Consider the following 21897-nt stretch of genomic DNA (forward strand, 5'->3'; position numbering starts at 1 on the left):
ATTTTCCTTCATATTTTGCCCTATAGGAGTGGTTGTAACTTGTTACTTTCTAACTTAAAGGCATTGAAGACTCGCTCCAAACCGCGTGCGGCCATCTGAAAAAATTAACTTTCCGTTGCATGCAAGTGAAGTTTTGTTGTAGCTGGACCTGAGATGTCCATCGCTGTATCGTTTGTACACTGTGCTGTGGGTATTGACCGCAGCTGTATGTACTGACAGTTTACTAGTGTCTAATTACCGACGGTAGCAAGCTGTGTGTGTGTATTTTCTGGGATCGATGGTGGTGTCTAATACTTTTGTTACACCTCATTCGAAACTAAGTCAGATAACCGGCATTTCTTTTTGCGCTAGTCTTCACACCCTTTAATTAGGCGAACTGCTTCCGTCGCCATTATTCCCATTTTGTATTCATTTTTTTTTTCTTATCGGTGTCCCTGTCTCTCTTGTTCTGTCATTTTGATATTTTATTTACACAACATTTTGCTCTGAGATTGCTACCAAGAACGCAAGGCGCCATAAAATAATTAAAATGAAAAAACAAAACAATTATTAACTTATCAGGTTGATAGCTGTTGTGCGATTTGTATATCATTGGTACTTAAGTATACAACTTACATAACTGCAGATTTGTAGGCCCGGCGTCGATGTATGCATGCATGGGATAGTGTAGGCCTACCCTTTGAACTCACATCTTGACATCCGATCCAGTCAACTTTTGAAACCGTTCTATTTACCATAAGGCTGCAGCTCAATGTATTTGTTACCGTACCTTATGTATTAAAGACACATGGAATCGAGCAAGTGCGCCGATACAAATCACTGAAGTGCTGAATCATTCAAATGGATCCATTACATTAGCAAAATGAGTGTTAGATAAACAAAGCAACTCCCCTCCCCCCCCCCCTCCCCCCGTTTCATGTAGGTAACGGTAAATCGTCGAAAAATATCAAGTCGAAAGGAGGATTCAAATGTCGAGATTCAATTGTCGTAAATTTTGAGATTTTTTGCGGTGAAATAGTAAGTTGATATTTCCGGGGAAAAAATCGATATATACTTTGAGAATAGATTGGCAAATTTGCGACAAACAAAATAGTGAAATATTAACCCAAACAATTGAAATTGCGACTAAGTAGAAATAATATCACTTTTTCGTTCGAAATTCCTATCTATCTATCTATCTGTCTGTCTGCCTGTCGATTAATTGATAGATTGATTGATTCTTATTCCCCATTCCTATTCATATCCCTATTCTTATGTCATTGTAATTATCATTATTAATTAAGCGTTTACTTAGCTACAGCCGGACTGGAGTTGTATACCTCCTGACGTCACACGAAGCTAAATCCGATAGAATAACCTCAATGCGGTTTGCAACGCCGGTAAGCAACTGAATACCCCGATCAGCGCAAAGCTTACAAGAAAAGCAAATACACCAAATGTTCAGAATACACTGGTACGTGGCGAAAGGTCTGTCGGAAGACATTAGATAAAGCGACCTACCACATTAGCATGAAAGGTTAGGCTCGCCAATTTATTTTCTATAATAGGCTACATGTTATCCGGTGAGTACACAGTTAAATTCTTATTATTCTAATAAGTAGCCTAACATAAAGACCATGTAACATTTCTATCTGTGTTAATGAACTATTATTCAAATATGATGGCGACGGAAGGCTCATAAAAGGAATCCTTTAATCTCAGAATATCACCTCTCTGTTTGTTTATATATTACTTTGCTAGTTACTTTGACATCATGGTGGTGATTCTGTTTTCTGCTTAAGAAAATTGCAAGGATGTCGGTAAGGCTCTTTTAATATTTTGTACAGTTTTACCAAAACATATTTTCAGTTTGATTTATATCCCACATAATATAAATATAAATGGTGAATAGTTAAATTACAAAAGTCAAAAGAATACAAAGGATAAGTAAGATGAAAAAGGAGAAAAGAACAAAGAACATTTATATTTCGTCTCCGAGAATCAAACCCACGAAGCTGTAGTTCTTTCGTGTTAATTTGGCTACAATCTAGTACTATAGGCCTACTGATGCTCAATGCGGTCTGAATAAGGTTACAAGTAGCCTACCTCTAAAATTAACCTCTTTGTTTTTAGTTTATCAAAATCTTAAAATTCGGTAACATTGTTACAATATTTAATAGTGTAAAATCATATATGGTATAGTTTAAATGTGTAGGGACACCATTTTTTCCCCCTTCGTATCAACACTGTCTAAGAGATGATTTTTTTAAATTTTTTATCTTCGTTTTTTTCAATTGGTGTACACCTTTCAGTTAAATTGAAAGCTGTCCAATTAATTTCTGCTATGATGTGTTAATTAATGTCACACCCAACTCAAACAGCATACTCTGTTAAAAAGGTTGGACCAATTTGTTTACCTATAACATTGGGTACGTTTGTAAATCCAACCAACTTTGCGTAAATTGTTGCCACAAATCAAGTGTACCGTATAACTGCAGACAATTTCGACCAACTTTCGACCACTTTTTTGGCAACTAACTTACTTAAACTGTCGTAATTTTGTTGTTTTTCATTCTTCTTCTTCTGAGTGCAACGGGGTTTTTCCTTTATAAAAATTTATACAATTTTTCGTAGCGTGTATTAGTTTGAGCTCATCGTTCTAATTATTAAAGACAAGCAACTCCGTATTATGTAGCCGGTGCGCTTTAGTTTACTGCTTTTTAGACATGTATGAAAAATGCTTCCTATACGCAATCGCTCCTATACGCAATCGCAGGTTTCCTTTAATCACTGCCTACACGGTAGCCCCCGCCTTCCATCACACCCCGAGATACCCTCTTCCCGATGTACAAGTTGTGTCCCCTTATGTTGAGGTCATACCGTTGACATCCATGCAAAGTCAAATTATGCAGCATCGGCCGAGTACACTGAAAACTTAAATTGGTCCACCGACTAACATAACGTTAGTCCATCTGGTGCCTCTCCCGACTAACACAGCCTTAGTCAGTTGATATACCGACTAATTTATTCCTTAGTCAGTTGGATTTCTTAGTCGGTCATCTTAGTCCGTCAGCTTAGTCGATCAACGATAACTTAGTCGGTAAATGTATATTAGTCAGTTACATTAGTTGGTGACATTAGTCGGTCTTTACCGACTAATTTATACCAGCCACCGACTAGTTTATAGCAGGTTTTACATTAGTCAGGATGGTGCCTCTCCCGACTAACCTTTCTTAGTCGGTATCGACTGACTAGTTGCACTGACTAGAATCACTGAAAGAATTAAACCCGACTAGTTTCACTGACTAGAATCACTGAAAGAAAAGAGAGCAGAAGAAACACAAATAATGTGTACGTTGGCAATATTTATTTCTGATAAAACTTCTGATGTCTACAAAAGCTGACTTTCGACAGATGGAGAAAAAATCACTGTAAACAATAATTTGAAAATATCATTTTATTCCAACAAAGTTAAGACAAGTTAATGGATCAAACATGAATCGCAAAAGTATAGTGCTGCACAATAATGCAAAGTTGAATCTTGGGCAAGAGTTCCTCACGACTTTCGTTTTAAAGTGGTACCCCAAATCGACACCAGTTAAGTCTTCACGAACAAAGAGTGTTTCTCTTAACTACAAATGGCCTTCCACTTGTCTTCAGGAAGCCAAAAATCTGCACCATTATTGACCTGTGAACAGAAAATATGATATACGTGTAAGCACAGATACAGATATAGCACATGATAGCTCACATTATCATAAACAGGGGCTCTAAGCGGAGCGCCACCATCTTGTCGATGTCTTGGCGTTTTTCTTCTGCTCCCTCCTTTTCTCCCTTTCTACTTTTCTCTCTTTTGTCTTTTTCTTTTCCCTTCCTTCCTCCTCTTTTCCCCCCTTTTTTCCCCTTTCTTCTCTTTTCTTTTTCTCTCCTCTTTTTCTTACCCGGGGGCGCACGCCCCAACGCCTCTCCCTGGATACGCGCCTGAGAGTGTATGTTCAGCTGGCATTCACCAGCCAGCCATGTAGATGATAAATGGGGCTAGTAGTCCCAATATTGTGATATGTTGTGGGCGGAGGTCATATATTCGTTTGAGTTCACCAGGGGTCAAATTGTGGAAACCATTGTTTATCACAATATTTTAACAAGGACAGATGTCATATTTAGTATTTTGATGTATCACATTTAGTACAAGAAGCCAGTTTTTGAGGTCAATGGTCATTTCAGGACAGCCTGTGTCATTGTGAATTATTGTTTGTCACATCACACTGCTTTTCACTGTATTACTAAGATCAAAATTACATCTAATGATCACCGTTTTATCTTTGTAACCATAACTTTGAAACAGTTTGAACAATGAAAGGATCTAATTGAAATGGAGTTATATTGTGGGAATTATCGTATACACACAGTCTCTATATAAATTACAAAGCCACTATCGTTTATGCCAAAGAATCTACCATATGACGAATAGCAGCAACCAATCAAAGCATTGGCTGCATAGGATTTGCTTTCAACAAGAAGATATTCATTGTATGTGTGGCTAAATGTGTGAGACTGCATTGACTCCTTACATAAGTGCTCATTTTGGACACTCAAAGAGTAAACTTCAGAAATAAGAGATCTGCCAAGCAAGATGATATACCAAATTGGAATTGGTCTTAAAGGAATTGTCTGGTGGAAGATTTTGATACATTGTCCTTGTAGTTATTATTTTTCTCTTTCTAACCATGTAAAAATTGTCCCCATTCGACATTTTCTTCTTGTAGAAATCTGGTTTTCAAATTCACCAGTTTCTCACCAAAAGTACCGTTTGTTCGAACGCTTCAATATGGTGTTTGACGTAGTGCTTGCAGATAGGCAAAACAGGCGACTTGAAGTTAGCACTCCCAATTCCGCAGCAAATTAACTCACGTGTAAGCACATTGAATTGCCTCATATATATAACGTACATACTCGCGAACGTATATACTACGATGCTCAGTTGGTGTACTTGTATAGCGTTACACATAGTACACTCACACTCAAACCACAGTTCATTAACTGTTCTTCGAACTCGCTGAAATAAAATTCACGGATCAAATTAACAGTAAAAGGAAACTTATAAAGTATTCGTTAAACCGAAAGATGAAACTTGGCGGGATCGATGTCATCGCAGAACTGTCCGATTGTAAACGTTAGAGAGCCTATACACGCGAACATTCTTCGCGCTGGAGCTGGATACCGCGATGTATCAACAACGAAGAGCCTGCTGTTAAAACTTATCTTGTGTTACACAAAGACCACGAAACCACCGATCTACTAAATATATTGCGGCTTAAGGAGTTTTTTAAATCATATCTAATTTATAAGAAATTTCACCGGAAATTATTGAAGAAATTGATCGAATCGTTGTCAGAGCAGAATATAGCGCTGAGAAGCTTAGGCTTCGCAGAACTGTCCGATTGTGAACGTTTGAGTATAGCCTACATGCGAACATTTTTCGCGTTGGAGCTGGATAGCGCGATGTATAGCCTGAACAACTCAGAGTCTGCTGTTAAAATTTACCTTATGTTACACAAAGACCACGGAGCCACCGCTCAAGTACATGGTGGCTTAAGGAGTTTTTGAAAACATGTCTAATTTTTAAGAAATTTCACCGGAAATTAAGGAAGAAATTTATCTCTATACACACGCCGTTTTTGTTGTGATTACCGTATAGGTACTGTGCGGAGGGTGGGTTATGACGCAATCTGCTATGGCAGAGCTGACGTCACGTATTGTACTGTTCAAATCATATTTGAAATGTCTATCCATAACGATTAAAAAATCGTTTCTCTGTCAAACGCAACATTAGCGTTCTCATACTTTGACAACATGTTTGGAAAATTATTTACTATTTTTTAAGGAAACTTCTTTGGGCCACCAGACAATCCTTTTAAGTCCGAGTGCAGAAAGCTGGACTCGAGTACTATAAACGTGTGGGTATTACACATTTCTTTGTGGGTATACTGTACGGGTGGGATTTACATTAAATACGTGTTTGTTGCCACATTGTTCAGTTCAGTTCAGTGGTGTTGTTATTGTTTGTTGTGTAGGGCAATCAATCTTGTAAACCTTTATACAACAGACACATCCCTACCTGTGATTCATTGATTAACGGTAAACTGTAACCGTAGGTGCTTTTTTGTTTTTTAAATTATGTGATGCAACTTACCAGGTAGAAACAATTAAACTCAAGAACACTGTGATACAACAAATTTGAACACATTGTTAGTAACAGATGATGAAGCCACAAATGAAAGTATGAGTTCATGTATAAGAATTCAAAATAATAACAATTTTGGAAGCTAGGAAAGTTTTAAAGAAAATGGTTACACATCTCTAAAAGAGTAACGGCGTTCCGTTATAACAATTCCTCATTCATATAAACACTTAATAGACATGCCTTTTTACCTGCAACTTTAAACCAGGGAGTTGAAAAAAAATAATATTCATCTGTTTGCACAAATCGTAGATATAACCCTCAGTGTCAACGTGTAAATTGTGTAAACAAGAGTACAACGACACAGGATTCGGGATTTGAGCAGGTTTCCAATAACATGTTTTCGTACTTTTTGGAATAATATCTTTCTTTCTTTCTTTTAAAATAACCGCAACTTCTCAAAAGAACCGACATTTCTTCAAATCCTTTGTATAGATGATTGAATTTGTTTCAAAACAAATAAATGATAACAATCAACCGCAAAGTAGAAGGTTAAAAACACTCCCGTTACAAAGAAGTTTCATGCTGAAAGCAGTCAATGATGCGTTTCCAAATTTCCTGTGATTTGTTTGACTAATAGTCCTTACCATTGTCTGCAAACATTTTTGCATTTATCGTGCTCAATAAACACAACGTATTTTGTTAAAATAACTTATTTATATAGCGCATTATACCGACGGTCTCAATGCAACTAATTGTAACGTTGCTGTCCCGTGTAGAGATAGCAAAGTTTGTATAGTATAGGCTCTCATGTGTGTGCACTCTCAAATATCACAACGTGTATGGTTGGCCACAGTGGACAAAATTCAGAAATTATGACGACATATCAGGAGGCAGGACTTTTTTATGTCTACATAAAATTGATTTGATGTGGACATAAATTCAAATTAATGCTGGCATATATTAAAATAATGCTGGCACCGTACCGTACCAGCTGCGTACTGATAATGCAGTTGGCACCTTCCTCTTTCAATCTGTTTCAATCTGTGTGAATATTAATGTACATTTAAAGAGTTGTGTCTGTATTGCATGTATGGGCTACCACATTATGTCAAAATATTCTTGCTTATGAGTTGCACTTCTCTTTATATAGTAAGTACACCTTGTAAAGGGTTTCAGTGCAAACACATGAATTTATTTGTAATCTAAGATAATACATATAATATTAATGTCCCCACGCTTCCATAGGCATGAGTTGTACACTGAAAACTTAAATTGGTTCACCGACTAACATAACGTTAGTCCATCTGGTGCCTCTCCTGACTAACACAGCCTTAATCAGTTGCTATACCGACTAATTTATTCCTTAGTCAGTTGGATTTCTTAGTCGGTCATCTTAGTCCGTCAGCTTAGTCGATCAACAATTTCTTAGTCGGTAAATGTATATTAGTCAGTTACATTAGTTGGTGACATTAGTCGGTCTTTACCGACTAATTTATACCAGCCACCGACTAGTTTATAGCAGGTTTTACATTAGTCAGGATGGTGCCTCTCCCGACTAACCTTTCTTAGTCGGTATCGACTGACTAGTTGCACTGACTAGAATCACTGAAAGAATTAAACCCGACTAGTTTCACTGACTAGCATCACTGAAAGAAAAGAGAGCAGAAGAAGCACAAATAATGTGTACGTTGGCAGTATTTATTTCTGATAAAACTTCTGATGTCTACAAAGGCTGACTTTCGACAGATAGAGAAGAAATCACTGTAAACAAAAATCTGAAAATCTGATTTTATTCCAACAAAGTTAAGACAAGTTAATGGATCAAACATGAATCGCAAAAGTATAGCACTGCACAATAATGCAAAGTTGAATCTTGGGCAAGGGTTCCTCATGACTTTCGTTTTAAAGTGGTACCCCAAATCGACACCAGTTAAGTCTTCACGAACAAAGAGTGTTTCTCTTAACTACAAATGGCCTCCCACTTGTCTTCAGGAAGCCAAAATCTGCACCATTATTGACCTGTGAACAGAAAATATGATATACGTGTAAGCACAGATACAGATATAGCACATGATAACTCACGTTATCCTAAACATACATTTACATTAAAATTTTATAACATATTGGGAGGTATACATTTAAATCTAGGTCCCTCAAATTATAAGCCAGGAATAGCAGCTTTACCAAATAATTATTAGCTTTGCACAGCATAACACCAAGTTATTTTTCAAAGCTTAATAATTATGTTAATCATGTTAATAATGATCCCAATAGACCGGGAGCCCAGAGGGTTCGGTTAGCTGGGAAGGTAACCAATTGCCTTGTACATCACAATGTTCACAGTGCATTCCTGTATATGAAACCAGACGACTGGCAAACCGGCTGTGGTGGGTGTGGCTGGGAGAGCAATTTTAAAGTCACCTGATAGCTAACCTAGATCAGCTTTCATGGTAACCACATCAAAGTAAGTACAATGTGTCAGATATGGCCCCAAGAGCAACAAATGGCTATTGCCAGTAATTATTGGTGGTGGGGTACCCCTGCCAGTGATCAATAATTGACCCCTCACGGCTGACCTAGGTCAGCTCATGAGGTAACCACTTGAAACCTACTGGAAAATGTTGGTTAGGACTTCAGATACAAGGGATGGGCATTGCCAGTAATTTTTATTGGTGGGGTACCCCTGCCAGTAGACCCCCAAAATGCCCATCCCCTCATTGACCTAGGTCAGCTCATAAGGTAACCAGTTGAAACCTACTGGAAAATGATAGGTATTACTTCAAATGTAAGTGATGGGCATTTCCAGTAATTTATATTGGTGGGGTACCCCTGCCAGTAGACCCCCAAAATGCCCATCCCCTCATTGACCTAGGTCAGCTCATGAGGTAACCAGTTGAAACCTACTGGAAAATGATAGGTATTACTTCAAATGTAAGTGATGGGCATTTCCAGTAATTTATATTGGTGGGGTACCCCTGCCAGTAGACCCCCAAAATGCCCATCCCCTCATTGACTTAGCTGTGTTTGTTCTTTATGCTGGATAGACTATAACCTGAATGATGTTTACCTGCTTTTGTTGATATATTGTCTATAAAGGCTTGTTTTGTGTATACTAAGCACATTAGTCGGTTTGCCCCAAGATGTAACAGATAACTCACTTATGACAGTGTGAAAACTCCGTTGACTATATCTATGTGCCGCACAGCTTTCATCTTATTCCAATGTTCAAAGATAACGACTAGGTGCATGTTTATTTGTACGTGGGTGAGTGTGTGTATGTGTGTAGTTGCGTGGCTTTAAATGGAATTTTAAGGAATTAAATCATGGTTTACAAGCAGATTAAGCGACACATAAAAATCTTGAGGTCTCTATTTGTTTGTTCTGTATACTTCTACGTCGTTATCTAAGCCTAGAAAACATTAATTAACAGGAGAAATTCATATAGGCTGTTATTACATTACAAATTATTAATGAAGCACTGGAACTGAAAGATAATGCATTGTTAGGTAAATTCAAAATACCAATTGTGTGAACCTTTAAAGGACAAATGAACAACTAGATTATAAAAGAAGAAGAATAAAAAAAATGTTGACAGTGCTGCATGGAGTAAAGAGGGGGCGGGGCCACCTGGTCATCTGCTATGTGCCCTTACAGCTGGACCCAAACGTAGTTCGACATTAAAAGCCTTAAGCCTTAAAAGTCTTAAAAGTTAAGTAATATATGATATTTACCGGTCGTACTACGAATATATATGAGTCGCATCGCGATTTGAATGTACCTAAGATGATTTTCATATTTATGTGATATATTAATAGCTCTAACGGTAATTGGTATATATGTGTCGTTTACCTTATTTATTTTGTACAAAATAGATCATACTGACTCTACACATAGTAAAGGTTTTTTTTATCTATTCCTTTGATTATGGTTTATCAAGTAAAATTAATAAATCAATATTCCATAACAGAGATATACATATAAACATGTATGCGTGTGTGTGTGTGTTTTGTATGTCGCACATACCAAATTTGGTAAAGATCGTCGGTGAGGAAGCTTGACAGAATTGCTGTAAACTATTTGAAATATTCAAATATAATCGGTTCTATATATTTCGAAATGTTTCCTTCTAGTATCTTGCTAACATGGTTCCGCAGACGAAGACAATATGTTTACAGTCCAAACGGATAATCGTTGTTATCTCTTTGTCCCTGTATGTAATCGTTGCGATCTTAGGGCTACTACACCAAGTCAACTTACCTCGCTTGAAGCCACTTTTCAAATCGAATGTAAGGTAAGTTAATGGTTTTGCCTCGATTTCAAGTTTTCGGTCTGTGAAAAGTCAGCTTCTGGTAAAACTTTTAGCTTTACTACTATAAAGGCCCCCCCTCCCCCTCTCAATCAATAAGTCTTAAAGCAGCATTTTGCGTTGGGTCGCTTTTTTCCACTTTTTTAACATGTGCATCGATTTTTTTACATGTATCAATCATAAAACAGCAATCTAAGATACCATCCAAGTTTCACCCTGCCAAGAGCGTTAATTAGCGAGTAATTAACGATTTATGTCGATAAATGAGAAGAGTGTCCTCGACAAATTTCACAGTTAAAATTAATTGCATACAATTCCGCCAAACCCACTAGTTTGAATTCAACCAATCAGAGATGCAGGTTTAGTTATGAGCCGTTGCTAAATATAGATTCAAGACTTCGCGTTGGTTGTACCAGGGAGTTGTTATGCAACTCCCTGGTACAACTGCCATATAGACTGTACACAAATCAAGCGTGGTGTTATATTACGTATCTGTCAATGACGTTCGTAGTGTTTAAATATTCATATTATGGGCGAGGTTTATTGGGTTCCCAACGGAAAATATCTTGGAGAACAACAAAGTTGAAAGTTGCAAATTTTTCGACTTTCATGCCACCATTTGAAGTAAAATATAAATAGATTAGCTAGTTATGTATGTCATTATGGCAAAGTATAGAATCAGTGAGGTTGAGAAAAATCATAGAAAAGGACGCAAAATGCTGCTTTAAAGCAGCATTTTGCAGCGACATGAAAGTCGAAAAATTTGCAACTTTCAACTTTGTTGTTCTCCAAGATATTTTCCGTTGGGAACCCAATAAACCTCGCCCATAATATGAATATTTAAACACTACGAACGTCATTGACAGATAAGTAATATAACACCACGCTTGATTTGTGTACAGTCTATATGGCAGTTGTACCAGGCAGTTGCATAACAACTCCCTGGTTGTACCAACGCAAAGTCTTGAATCTATTTTTAGCAACGGCTCATAACTAAACCTGCATCTCTGATTGGTTGAATTCAAACTAGTGGGTTTGGGAACTGAATGCGATTAATTTTGTATGTGGAATACTCGCCAATTAACGTTTTTGGCACGGAAAAACTTGGCTAATATCTTAATTTGCTGTTTTGTGATTTGATGTAAAAAGTATGTAAAAAACTCGATGGACATGTCAAAAAAGTAGAAAACGGCGACCAAACGCAAAATGCTCATGAATAAACATACTGTTCACTGATTGGTGGAATTCAAACTAGTGGATTTGGAGATATGAAAACTTTGTCGAGGACACTTTTACTCGTTATCGACATAAATCGTTAATTACTCGCTAATTAACGCTCTTGGCAGGGTGAAACTTGGATGGTATCTTAGTTTGCTGTTTTATGATTGATACATCTAAAACAAATCGATGCACATGTTAAAAAGGTGGAAAAAGGCGACCCAACGCAAAATGCTGCTTTAAAGTTGCAAGAATTATTGATGACTTCTTCGACACATTCGGACATGATATTATCCTTATGTTTGGAATTAAGGGTGAGAATACTATACCGCCCTAACCACAAGTCATGTTCAAAGTTTGTCCCCGTTTCAGGAAAGCTCAAACATGCCCGCATGTCATACAATGGAGCTATAAACTCTTTATTGCTCCATGGTCATACAGGCATACCGTATCTTCAGCGGGTGCCAGTTAACATTGGTCAATATGCTCACGTTTCTGAAGGAAATCTTTGCAGATTTACTCAACAACTCAAAACGACCTCTTAAATTCCCGATTGCCCGTAAATGAACACATGTGAAGACATGCTTTTAGAAAATCATTACTCGAGATAGGAATACACTAGAGAGCTTCCCATAGCTTTATTTTGCACATAAGACAGCCTGCATCAATAAACAACCTTTTTCCGAGGGGGTCACATGGACTTTTTTTTTGTCTTCAAAGGTTTGAACCAGGGACCTCAGGTACTGCAGACGTGTACTCTCCCGTTCTGCCACCTCACCGCTCCAATCTGACAATAAAGGAATTTACCCCTGTTCGACCTCGCAAGAGGTCCTACGGGGGAGATTATAGATACATAGACTTGTCATGTCATTTAATGGACCTGACAGAGAATACCCAAATCTGAGGACACTGATTGGTCAATTTTTGTGTGCCACAGTGTTGAGGCACAGAAGCTATGCCTTATGTGTGCTAGTTTTTATAATTCTTTTTTTCATTTTAAAGACTTTTAGGTTCTCCCTAATAATGAAGAAAAAAGAATTAATTGCTGTCTCATCTCAAATTTATCAGGGATTCCATGAAGGAATTCTCTATGCATCTATCCTCTGCTTGTTTTTTTTTTAGGAAAAGAGATGCATACTATAACATATAAGAATAGCCGCTTGTCTCTCTTCTTTATTCAACTCATATCCACAGGTAATTTATATTGCCAACATTAAGATATGAGTAGAACAAAAGGTTTGTCATATCAGTATTGCAAAAATATGGGACAAAATCATGGAAAAATTGCTGTAAATGTACCATCATGTTTCATAGTGTGACCCATATATGTTCTACTGTGGTAAAATCATGGTACAATTATGGTAAATTTACCATAGTATAATTGCACCGTATAGTTTTACCCTATTTTTACTGTGGTTAATCATGGCACAATTGTAGGAATTTCACCTATGTAGTTTATGTACCATATTAACTTACCCTACTTTTACTACAGAAATATCATGGTAAAACTATGGTAAATTTACCATAGTAAATGTACCACACTTTTACCCTACTTTTACCGCGGTAATATAATGGTAAAACTGCGGTAAATTTACCGTAGTAAATGTACTACACTTTTACCCTACTTTTACCGCGGTAATACCATGGTAAAATTGTGGTAAATTTACCGTAGTAAATGTACCACACTTTTACCGCGGTAGTACCATGGTAAAACTGTGGTAAATTTACCGCGGTAAATGTACCGCACTTTTACCCTACTTATACCGTGGTAATATCATGGTAAAACTGCGGTAAATTTACCGCGGTAAATGTACCGCACTTTTACCCTACTTTTACCGCGGTAATATAATGGTAAAACTGCGGTAAATTTACCGCACTTTTACCATACTTTTACCGCGGTAATACCATGGTAAAAATGCGGTAACTTGTTGTACCGCGGTTGATTTTACCACAATTTTACCACACATTTACCCTATTTACCACACATTTACCATAGTTTACCGCGGTAAAATTAGGGTACATTTTTTGCTGGGATAGTTGCACACTGTATGTACTATGTATTGTGTATGTAGCGCAATTTGGTATATATAGACTTACCGTTACGCGTGGCTACCAATGTATTACAGAATACATTTGTTTGTTTGGAGGGGGGAAAATCAGTCATATTCCTCACATTCAAACATCAAATTATATTTTACTAATGAAATAACATGTCTTGAACTCATCAAACTATCAAAAGTCCAGCAAATTTCATCAAAATAATTTCAAATCCATGGGCAAAAAAGTACATTGTTTGTATCATAACCTCATTTACATATTTGCATATCTAATTAGCTTAATTATAAAAAAATTATAAAAATTAAAACCTCATTTCAATACCTATCTGTCAATACTTGGGTCCCTATTGACAAAATGAACAGATTTTAAATAATTACAATGTGTAAATATTTCCCCCCAGGGGGACAATTATATGATCACAACATGGGAAAGAGGAGATAGGCCTAATTATCTTAGTAAGAAACACTTTTACCACTCAAAATCTTTGGTTGGATGGAGCGGACGTTAGACCAATCTCCAATGGTTTTCAAATGGCCGCCCAATCCTTTGTTTTGACAATTATTGGAAACCCCTTCTAATGTCGAAAGGAGATGATGAGAGGGGGTGGGGAGGGGGCTGGAACAAAAAAAAAGGTTTTTTCGTTCACTAGACTTCTTGAAAAATTAGTTTCAACGAATTAATGTGATGAAATAAATGTTGTCACCGTTTTTTCGATTTCCATTTGAAGGTTAACTGCAGGACTTTACCGAAGCTTTGCGCCTCTCGCTGAGTTAGAGTGGGGAGATATGAGTAATAATAATAATAATAACACATTGGTTTCCACACATGAGCCAGAATGTTCACCAAAACAGAAGATAGTGTTTATAAAGACACACAAAACAGCGAGTACAACAACTGCTTCCATCTTTGAGCGATACGGTTATTATCGCAATTTGACGTTCGTTACGGGAAAAAGCCACGTTCTATCCTTTCCTGGCAAATTTAATCGCAAAGATGTGTTATCGTTCCCTAAGATGAAGAAGAAGACGTTTGACATTTTAGCGAATCACGCCAGATATGATCGTAAGGAGATGAGTCTATTGATACCGAATGCAGTCTACGTCACCATCCTACGAAAGCCCGAAGACCAATTGGAATCGGCTTTCGGATATTTCGAAATGTACAAAACGATTAATAAACTAGAGGGAGAAACACATTTGGAGGCTTATATGAAAGACCCGAAGAAATATTGGAAAAAGTTTAAAATGTGGCAACTGAGTAGAAATGGACAATTATTCGATTTAGGTTTCGAGCATGAGTTCGATGAGGATGACGTCAAATTAGAGGGCGCAATTCAAGACTTGGACGAGGAATTGGACCTTGTTTTGATCAGAGAATATTACGACGAGTCTCTCATTCTATTAAGAAAATTATTGTGTTGGGATTATGAAGATATTTTATACATATCAGCTGGGGTCAGAAGTTCAAGTCATCGATTTCAGAAAAGTGACGAATTAATAGCGAAGATTAAAAAATGGAACCATGGAGATGTTTTACTATATGATCACTTCAATCGGACATTTTGGAAGAAAGTAGATGCTTACGGTAAAGATTTTCAGAGAGACTTGAAATTTTTTAGACAATTAAACCAGGAAGCTTTTGATCAATGTATCGATTCTTATAGACTTGACAGAGAAGATAGGAGAGAAGATAAATTTGTACTTAAGAATAATACAGAAAGGTGCACCAGGATTCTAAGAGCCGACATCGGATACACGAAACTTATTCGAACTTATATGAAAAAGAAATATGGATGATTGCCCAAGAAATTACAATAGGTTCATTGAACTTATAATATTATTGTTGTTGTTGTTATTTTATAATCATTATTATTATTATGATTATTATTATTCGGATGAATTGTCACTTATAGGCCTACGTATAACGTATGGTCTGTGATAACGTATAATCAATAGAAGACCAACACTGTTTTTTAAAGCGATCGTTGATAAGTGCTATTTTTTCTTCTTCTTTTATTTGCTGTAATTGTAGACCTTTGGACTTTCAGATTATATATATCGAAGGAAACCGTCGTGAGTAATTCTTGCCTATTTCAACCGTTCCACCTTAGAATGTTAGACTCGCGTATTAGTTACTGAATAGCTATGTTAGGATAGACAAGCCAATACATACATACATCCATAGGCCTACATGCATACTCTCATACATACATACATACATACTCGCATACATACATACATACATACATACATACATACATACATACATACATACATACATACATACATACATACATACATACATACATACATACATACATACATACATACATACATACATACATACATACATACATACATACATACATACATACATACATACACACATACATACATACATACATACATACATACATACACACACACACATACACACATACACACACACACACACATACACACACACACATACATACATACATACATACATACATACATACATACATACATACATACATACATACATACATACATACATACATACATACATACATACATACATACATACATACATACATACATACATACATACATACATACATACATACATACATACATACATACATACATACATACATACATACATACATACATACATACATACATACATACATACATACATACATACATACATACATACATACATACATACATACATACATACATACATACATACATACATACATACATACATACATACATACATACATACATACATACATACATACATACATACATACATACATACATACATACATACATACATACATACATACATACATACATACATACATACATACATACATACATACATACATACATACATGCATGCATGCATGCATGCATGCATGCATGCATGCATGCATGCATGCATGCATGCATGCATGCATGCATGCATACATACATACATACATACATACATACATACATACATACATACATACATACATACATACATACATACATACATACATACATACATACATACATACATACATACATACATACATACATACATACATACATACATACATACATACATACATACATACATACATACATACATACATACATGGTTATTATAGCTCATTGATATCGCCTTACGTCATTTGCCCTGCTATCAGGGTTGTGCCATTTACGAAAGGAAAGAAGGTTTTAATACTCTCGTTTCCTTTTCGTCGGAGCGTGGGTGGGGCAAGGGGGCTGTGAGTTGGACTGGAGGTTGTAAAAGAGGAGAAGGGGGGAATGGACCTCCTCTCGTGGGATTTACGCGGGTCAAATTCTTCAGAATTTTCCAGATATTTATCAGCAAAGTTTGAATCTCAGGTTTTCAGGGTGCCTGAGAAAATGTTTTAGAATGTTTCGTCTAGCCTTTTTCCTAGATCCCACGTACCTCTTCATCGATAGCATACGTCTTAAAACTGTCATAGTTAATTCTCACGTTGAAGACGTTATCAATCTGTTTGTTTGTTTGTTTGTTTTTAAAGGGTGTCTTTAGGCAGAAAATTCATTTTGATATGTTTGTAGACCACTAGCCAATCACTGCTTCGAGTCCAGATTGTGTGTTTCTAGACCACTTTTAGTGTTTGAGAAATTACCCTTTAAAATAGCTAAGGTACAACAATTAAAGTGGCTGAACTATACAGCCTAATAAACACGGACTATATTATTTAGGTCATATGCGGCACAAAAACTCAATGGCAATCATAAGACTTCAAATGACATGTTAGTTCCAACGAAGTTTCAAAGAGAAATGGTATCTTGAAAGTCACCACAGGGTAACTCTATTGTTTATATACTATTTTTGGATTACCATTAACATTTAGACTTATACTGAGGATCTGACGTCGTCATCAGACAAAGGCCTTTAAAGGAGCATTCCAGCGATTTAAAATCTCTTAAAAAATGTGAATATCTAGCAACATAGAACAGCTAAAGACACATTACTAACAAAATCTTTTTCCTTGGACTATAACATATCAAGACTAAATTCTAGCGAAAGTCAGCCTTTAAGTTCCTATCGTTCGAATGAACTCCTCATAATGTGCACTCCCCTCCCCACCCCCACCACAGAAAAAAAGTTGGGTTACAAGTACTTATTGCAATATGTTACTAACCCTATAATACAACCCTACCCCTCCGTTGGGTACCGTTACTGCTGGTCCACCACGTAAAATGTGATAACGTATAGTTAATGCTATGATTATGATTATTATTATTATTAGTAGTAGTAGTAGTATTAGTATTAGTATTATAATTGTTATTATTACCACCATTATTATTAGTAATTGGAGTAGTAGTATTGTTATTATTATTGTTCATTTATTCAGTTATTGTTTTTTTGTGTTGTTTAGTTATTTACTTATTTGTTTCTATGCTTGCTTCCTTGCTTGTTTGCTTGCTTGTGTGTGATTTCATCATTTGTTGAAACCTTTAGCCTTTGACAAAAGAATTTTTGTATGCTAATTTTTTTTCGGTATACAAGCATGTGAACGTTGACAAGGACGGTGTTATTTGAAGGAACAATTAACATTTAAGGTGTGCAAAAAAAAACCTTTCATGTTTTTGTGACAACAGAATTGAATTCAAGTTCGGTAATTCACGGTCATTTGCGATTTTTCACTTTTTTATATTTTTGTTTACGTTTTATATCACTCAGAATAAATTTGAACCTAGCAGCCCATATTGCCACAGTTCTCAGAATAATAATAATAATAATACTAATAATAATAATAATAATACGACTTATAATGCGCACACACCACTCAAAGAATGTTCATGGCGCAATTGACAATGAGAAATGATACAAATAATACAGAATAATACAAAACAATGACAGAAGAAAAACTTAATGGTATAAGATCATATAAAAGCTTTTGTCATTAAGTGGGATTTGATGCTCTTCTTAAAGTTAGAGAGAGTAGATGCTTGTCTGATTTTTTAGGGGAGTTGGTTCCATAAGCGAGGGGCAGAAACAATAAATGACCTACCCCCCCTCCCCCCCAAGATTGTTTGGACTTAATTTCAGATAATAAAAATTGAGAGCTGGATCTTAGATTACGAGAGGGGACATAAATATGTAATAAGTCAGAAATATACATTGGACCATATCCTTTAGGTGATTTATAAACAATAAGGAGATTTTATACATAATACGATATTTTACAGGTAGCCAGTGCAGGTTTTTTAAGACAGGGTGGATATGACAATGCTTATGTGTTAGTATATGTTACCTTTTGCTTATTTTTTGCCAATTTTTGTGTCGATAGAGATTTTTTCTGCTTCTTAATATGATATTTAAGGCTGTTTGTTTATTGCTTTTTAAGTTTCACATCAGTGTACACATGTATATAAGTGAGTGTTCACACATCAAATGAGTGTTCACCAATATATCGAAGATTCACAGGCTAATGCATATATAATGAGTGTTCACACAAATACAAAATGTACACACACATAGATAATGAGTGTTCACACATAAAATAAGTGTTCACACATACATCGATTATTCACAGGCTAATGCATATATAATGCATATATAATGAGTGTTCACACAGGTAATAGGTGTACACACATATAGATAATGAGTGTTCACACATAAAATGAGTGTTCACCGATATATCGATTATTCACAGGCTAATGCATATATAATGAGTGTTCTTACAAATAATAGGTGTACACACATGATAATGAGTGTTCACACATAAAATGAGTGTTCACAAACATATCGATTATTGACTTTTAAAATCATACTGTTCACCCCTACAAATGAGTGTTCACAAATCAATCTTTAATTCATGTGCTTACGTATAGAATGGTTATGGGTCATAACTGCTGTTCATATGAAAACTATGCTTTCGCATATATAAGCTTTCAGCCAAGTTATATTTGCAAAGCCCATTCCATTAATTAACATTTTTTTAATTTACGAATTGTATAGTCAAAGCGTAATTAACGCTTTTTTTTAATATCTATTGCAATTCAATATTGAGACTAGGAAATACATTTTTGGCAATATCATGTACCTTGTTCTGATTTTCTTGTTCCATTTATATAAGATTTCTTCACAAACAAAAAAACCGTTTTCAATGCACCGAAAATATAAATTAATTTATGAGAGTGCAGGATTATTAAAATGATAACTCTCATCAATAAAACATATTGACCACCTTGTTATATACATTATTTAATATTTCTATCAATTTCTGTCAGTGATTTACTTGACGTCACGATCAACTCTACATATTTCCTAACTATATTACTGGATATTCTCAGTGCCCGCTGTAGGCGCGTAGCGAGGAAGTTGCCATGGGAGGGGCGAAGCCTGTAGGCAAACTATCTAAGCGTATAAAATAAAAGTTTGGCCGAAAGTGCCTCCCAGATGGCTGGAAATGGCACTTCCCAGGCCTTGTAAGTTGCATTTAAGCATTTTCTACTTTGAAATTACTAGCGATATCATAAAAAATATGCTCAAGGGGGTGGCGGTCGCCCCTTCGCCCCCCCCCCCCCTTGGCTATGTGCCTGGCCCGCTCGAGGTAGAATCTCATCATTCTGAGAACTGAGTTACTTTGGGTTTATTTGCTTTCGAAATATTTAAGATATTTAAATCTCACAACAATATTTATATTTCATCGAGATGACTTTTCAAGCTTCATTTCTAACAATGAAGGAAAAGTTGAAAATTTCCAAATTCTCCAGTTCTTGTTTTTAATATTCATTTATAAACGGTTAGAAAAAAAAATAGGTTACTTAGTGGAAGCCATACTTACAAGCTCATTAACCATCACTTGAGGATAGAACTCTTAAAGGGATGTGGTTGGTGGGTTAAGAAGAGCAGTTTATAGTTTTATCGACTCCTATATAGAATCACGCAGAGACCAGTTAAATCAGGTTACCATGTAAACTAGAGGGCAGCATGTTTAATTTAAACCTTCTGCAAAGTATAAGAAATAAGTAGTACAGATCAAAACTAGAAAAATACTGAGTAATACTAGAAAGAAAAAAACAGCTTATCTAAGACAAGTCAAGTGAAGAGATATCAATATATATGTGGAAAAGTAATAAAACAAGAAATTCATACGAAATTCACAATGAAGAACTAACGTGACAACAAGTACATGAGAACATAAGTATACACATGGGAATATACAAATACATAGGCCTATACAGAAAAGTAATTTATTCACTCAATTTATTCAATATATTAATTACGTCACAAAATATGTATATGTATGGATGTATATGTATGTATATCAAGATCCATCATATACATTACAATTACTGATTTAATCTGAAATGTTATCAAACGTCCAACCGGGTCTGTTACTGACCGCTGCAGCGCTGCAATGGGCGTATAAAGGATGTGTTGACAATATGCTTATACCATATAGCTAGGCTATAAGTTAGGACGGGTTGGCAATATACTTATACTAGCTTGGCTATAAGTTAGGACGGGTTGGCTATAAGCTTATACTAGCTAGGCTATAAGTTAATTAGTACGGGTTGGCTATAAGTTTATACTAGGTAGGCTATAAGTTACGACGGGTTGGGAATGGCTGTAAGCCATATCTGAGGATATCATAGCTCGACGCAACATTTAGCTGCAGCATTCCACAAGAGATGCCTTTATTCGTTCTTATCCTCCATTATAATCACCATCGTAGTAATGGGCTTGAAGCATTACGAAGATTACAACCGTAACTGCAAAGACATTTAAGCCTGACATCTCTCCATTATCTTAAACACCCTATGCTTATTCCATCACACCATGGAGCTATAAACAGACAAAGAGCTTACGGATTATATGGAGTTCAACTCCCATGTCGAAGTGTGTGTAAACAGCTATGCATGAAGAAGTCTAAAGAAAGTTTCACATCCAGTCTCTTTCCAAAGGCGTGGAAGAGAGTATGGCTGTGTATACAAGCGACCTACATAAATGAAATGGAAAGCCTGAGAATATTGAATGTAGGAACCTACATTGTCCATTATAACTTTAATATTTTATGTTAATTTGTTGTTGTTTTTGGAGAAGTCGATTGGTCTAGAGAAACATGGAAGAAACGTGGACTATAATTAAAAAAAGAAGTAAGTGC

The 21897-nt window shown here is 36.1% G+C and overlaps 1 protein-coding gene across 6 annotated transcripts; it reads left to right on the forward strand.

The window, feature by feature from the left end:
* Window positions 1-1290: 1290 nt before the first annotated feature.
* Window positions 1291-16297, forward strand: LOC139964574 (galactosylceramide sulfotransferase-like). 6 transcript variants are annotated; one of them, XM_071966273.1, is made up of 4 exons: window positions 1291-1562; window positions 8507-8627; window positions 10294-10454; window positions 14473-16265. In XM_071966273.1, the coding sequence occupies exons 3-4, from the start codon at window positions 10306-10308 to the stop codon at window positions 15539-15541; spliced, it is 1218 nt and encodes a 405-aa protein (XP_071822374.1). In that variant the 5' UTR covers window positions 1291-1562; window positions 8507-8627; window positions 10294-10305; the 3' UTR covers window positions 15542-16265. The 6 variants fall into 6 exon arrangements, 5 of the variants coding, with proteins under 5 accessions (XP_071822374.1, XP_071822373.1, XP_071822375.1 ...); XM_071966272.1 differs by lacking the exon at window positions 8507-8627 and having other exon boundaries at window positions 1291-1516; window positions 14473-16263; XM_071966274.1 differs by lacking the exon at window positions 8507-8627 and having other exon boundaries at window positions 1292-1562; window positions 10397-10454; window positions 14473-16263.
* The last annotated feature ends 5600 nt before the right edge of the window (window positions 16298-21897 follow it).

The sequence above is a fragment of the Apostichopus japonicus genome, chromosome 23 (genome assembly GCF_037975245.1).
Source record: "Apostichopus japonicus isolate 1M-3 chromosome 23, ASM3797524v1, whole genome shotgun sequence".
Lineage (NCBI taxonomy): Eukaryota > Metazoa > Echinodermata > Holothuroidea > Aspidochirotida > Stichopodidae > Apostichopus > Apostichopus japonicus.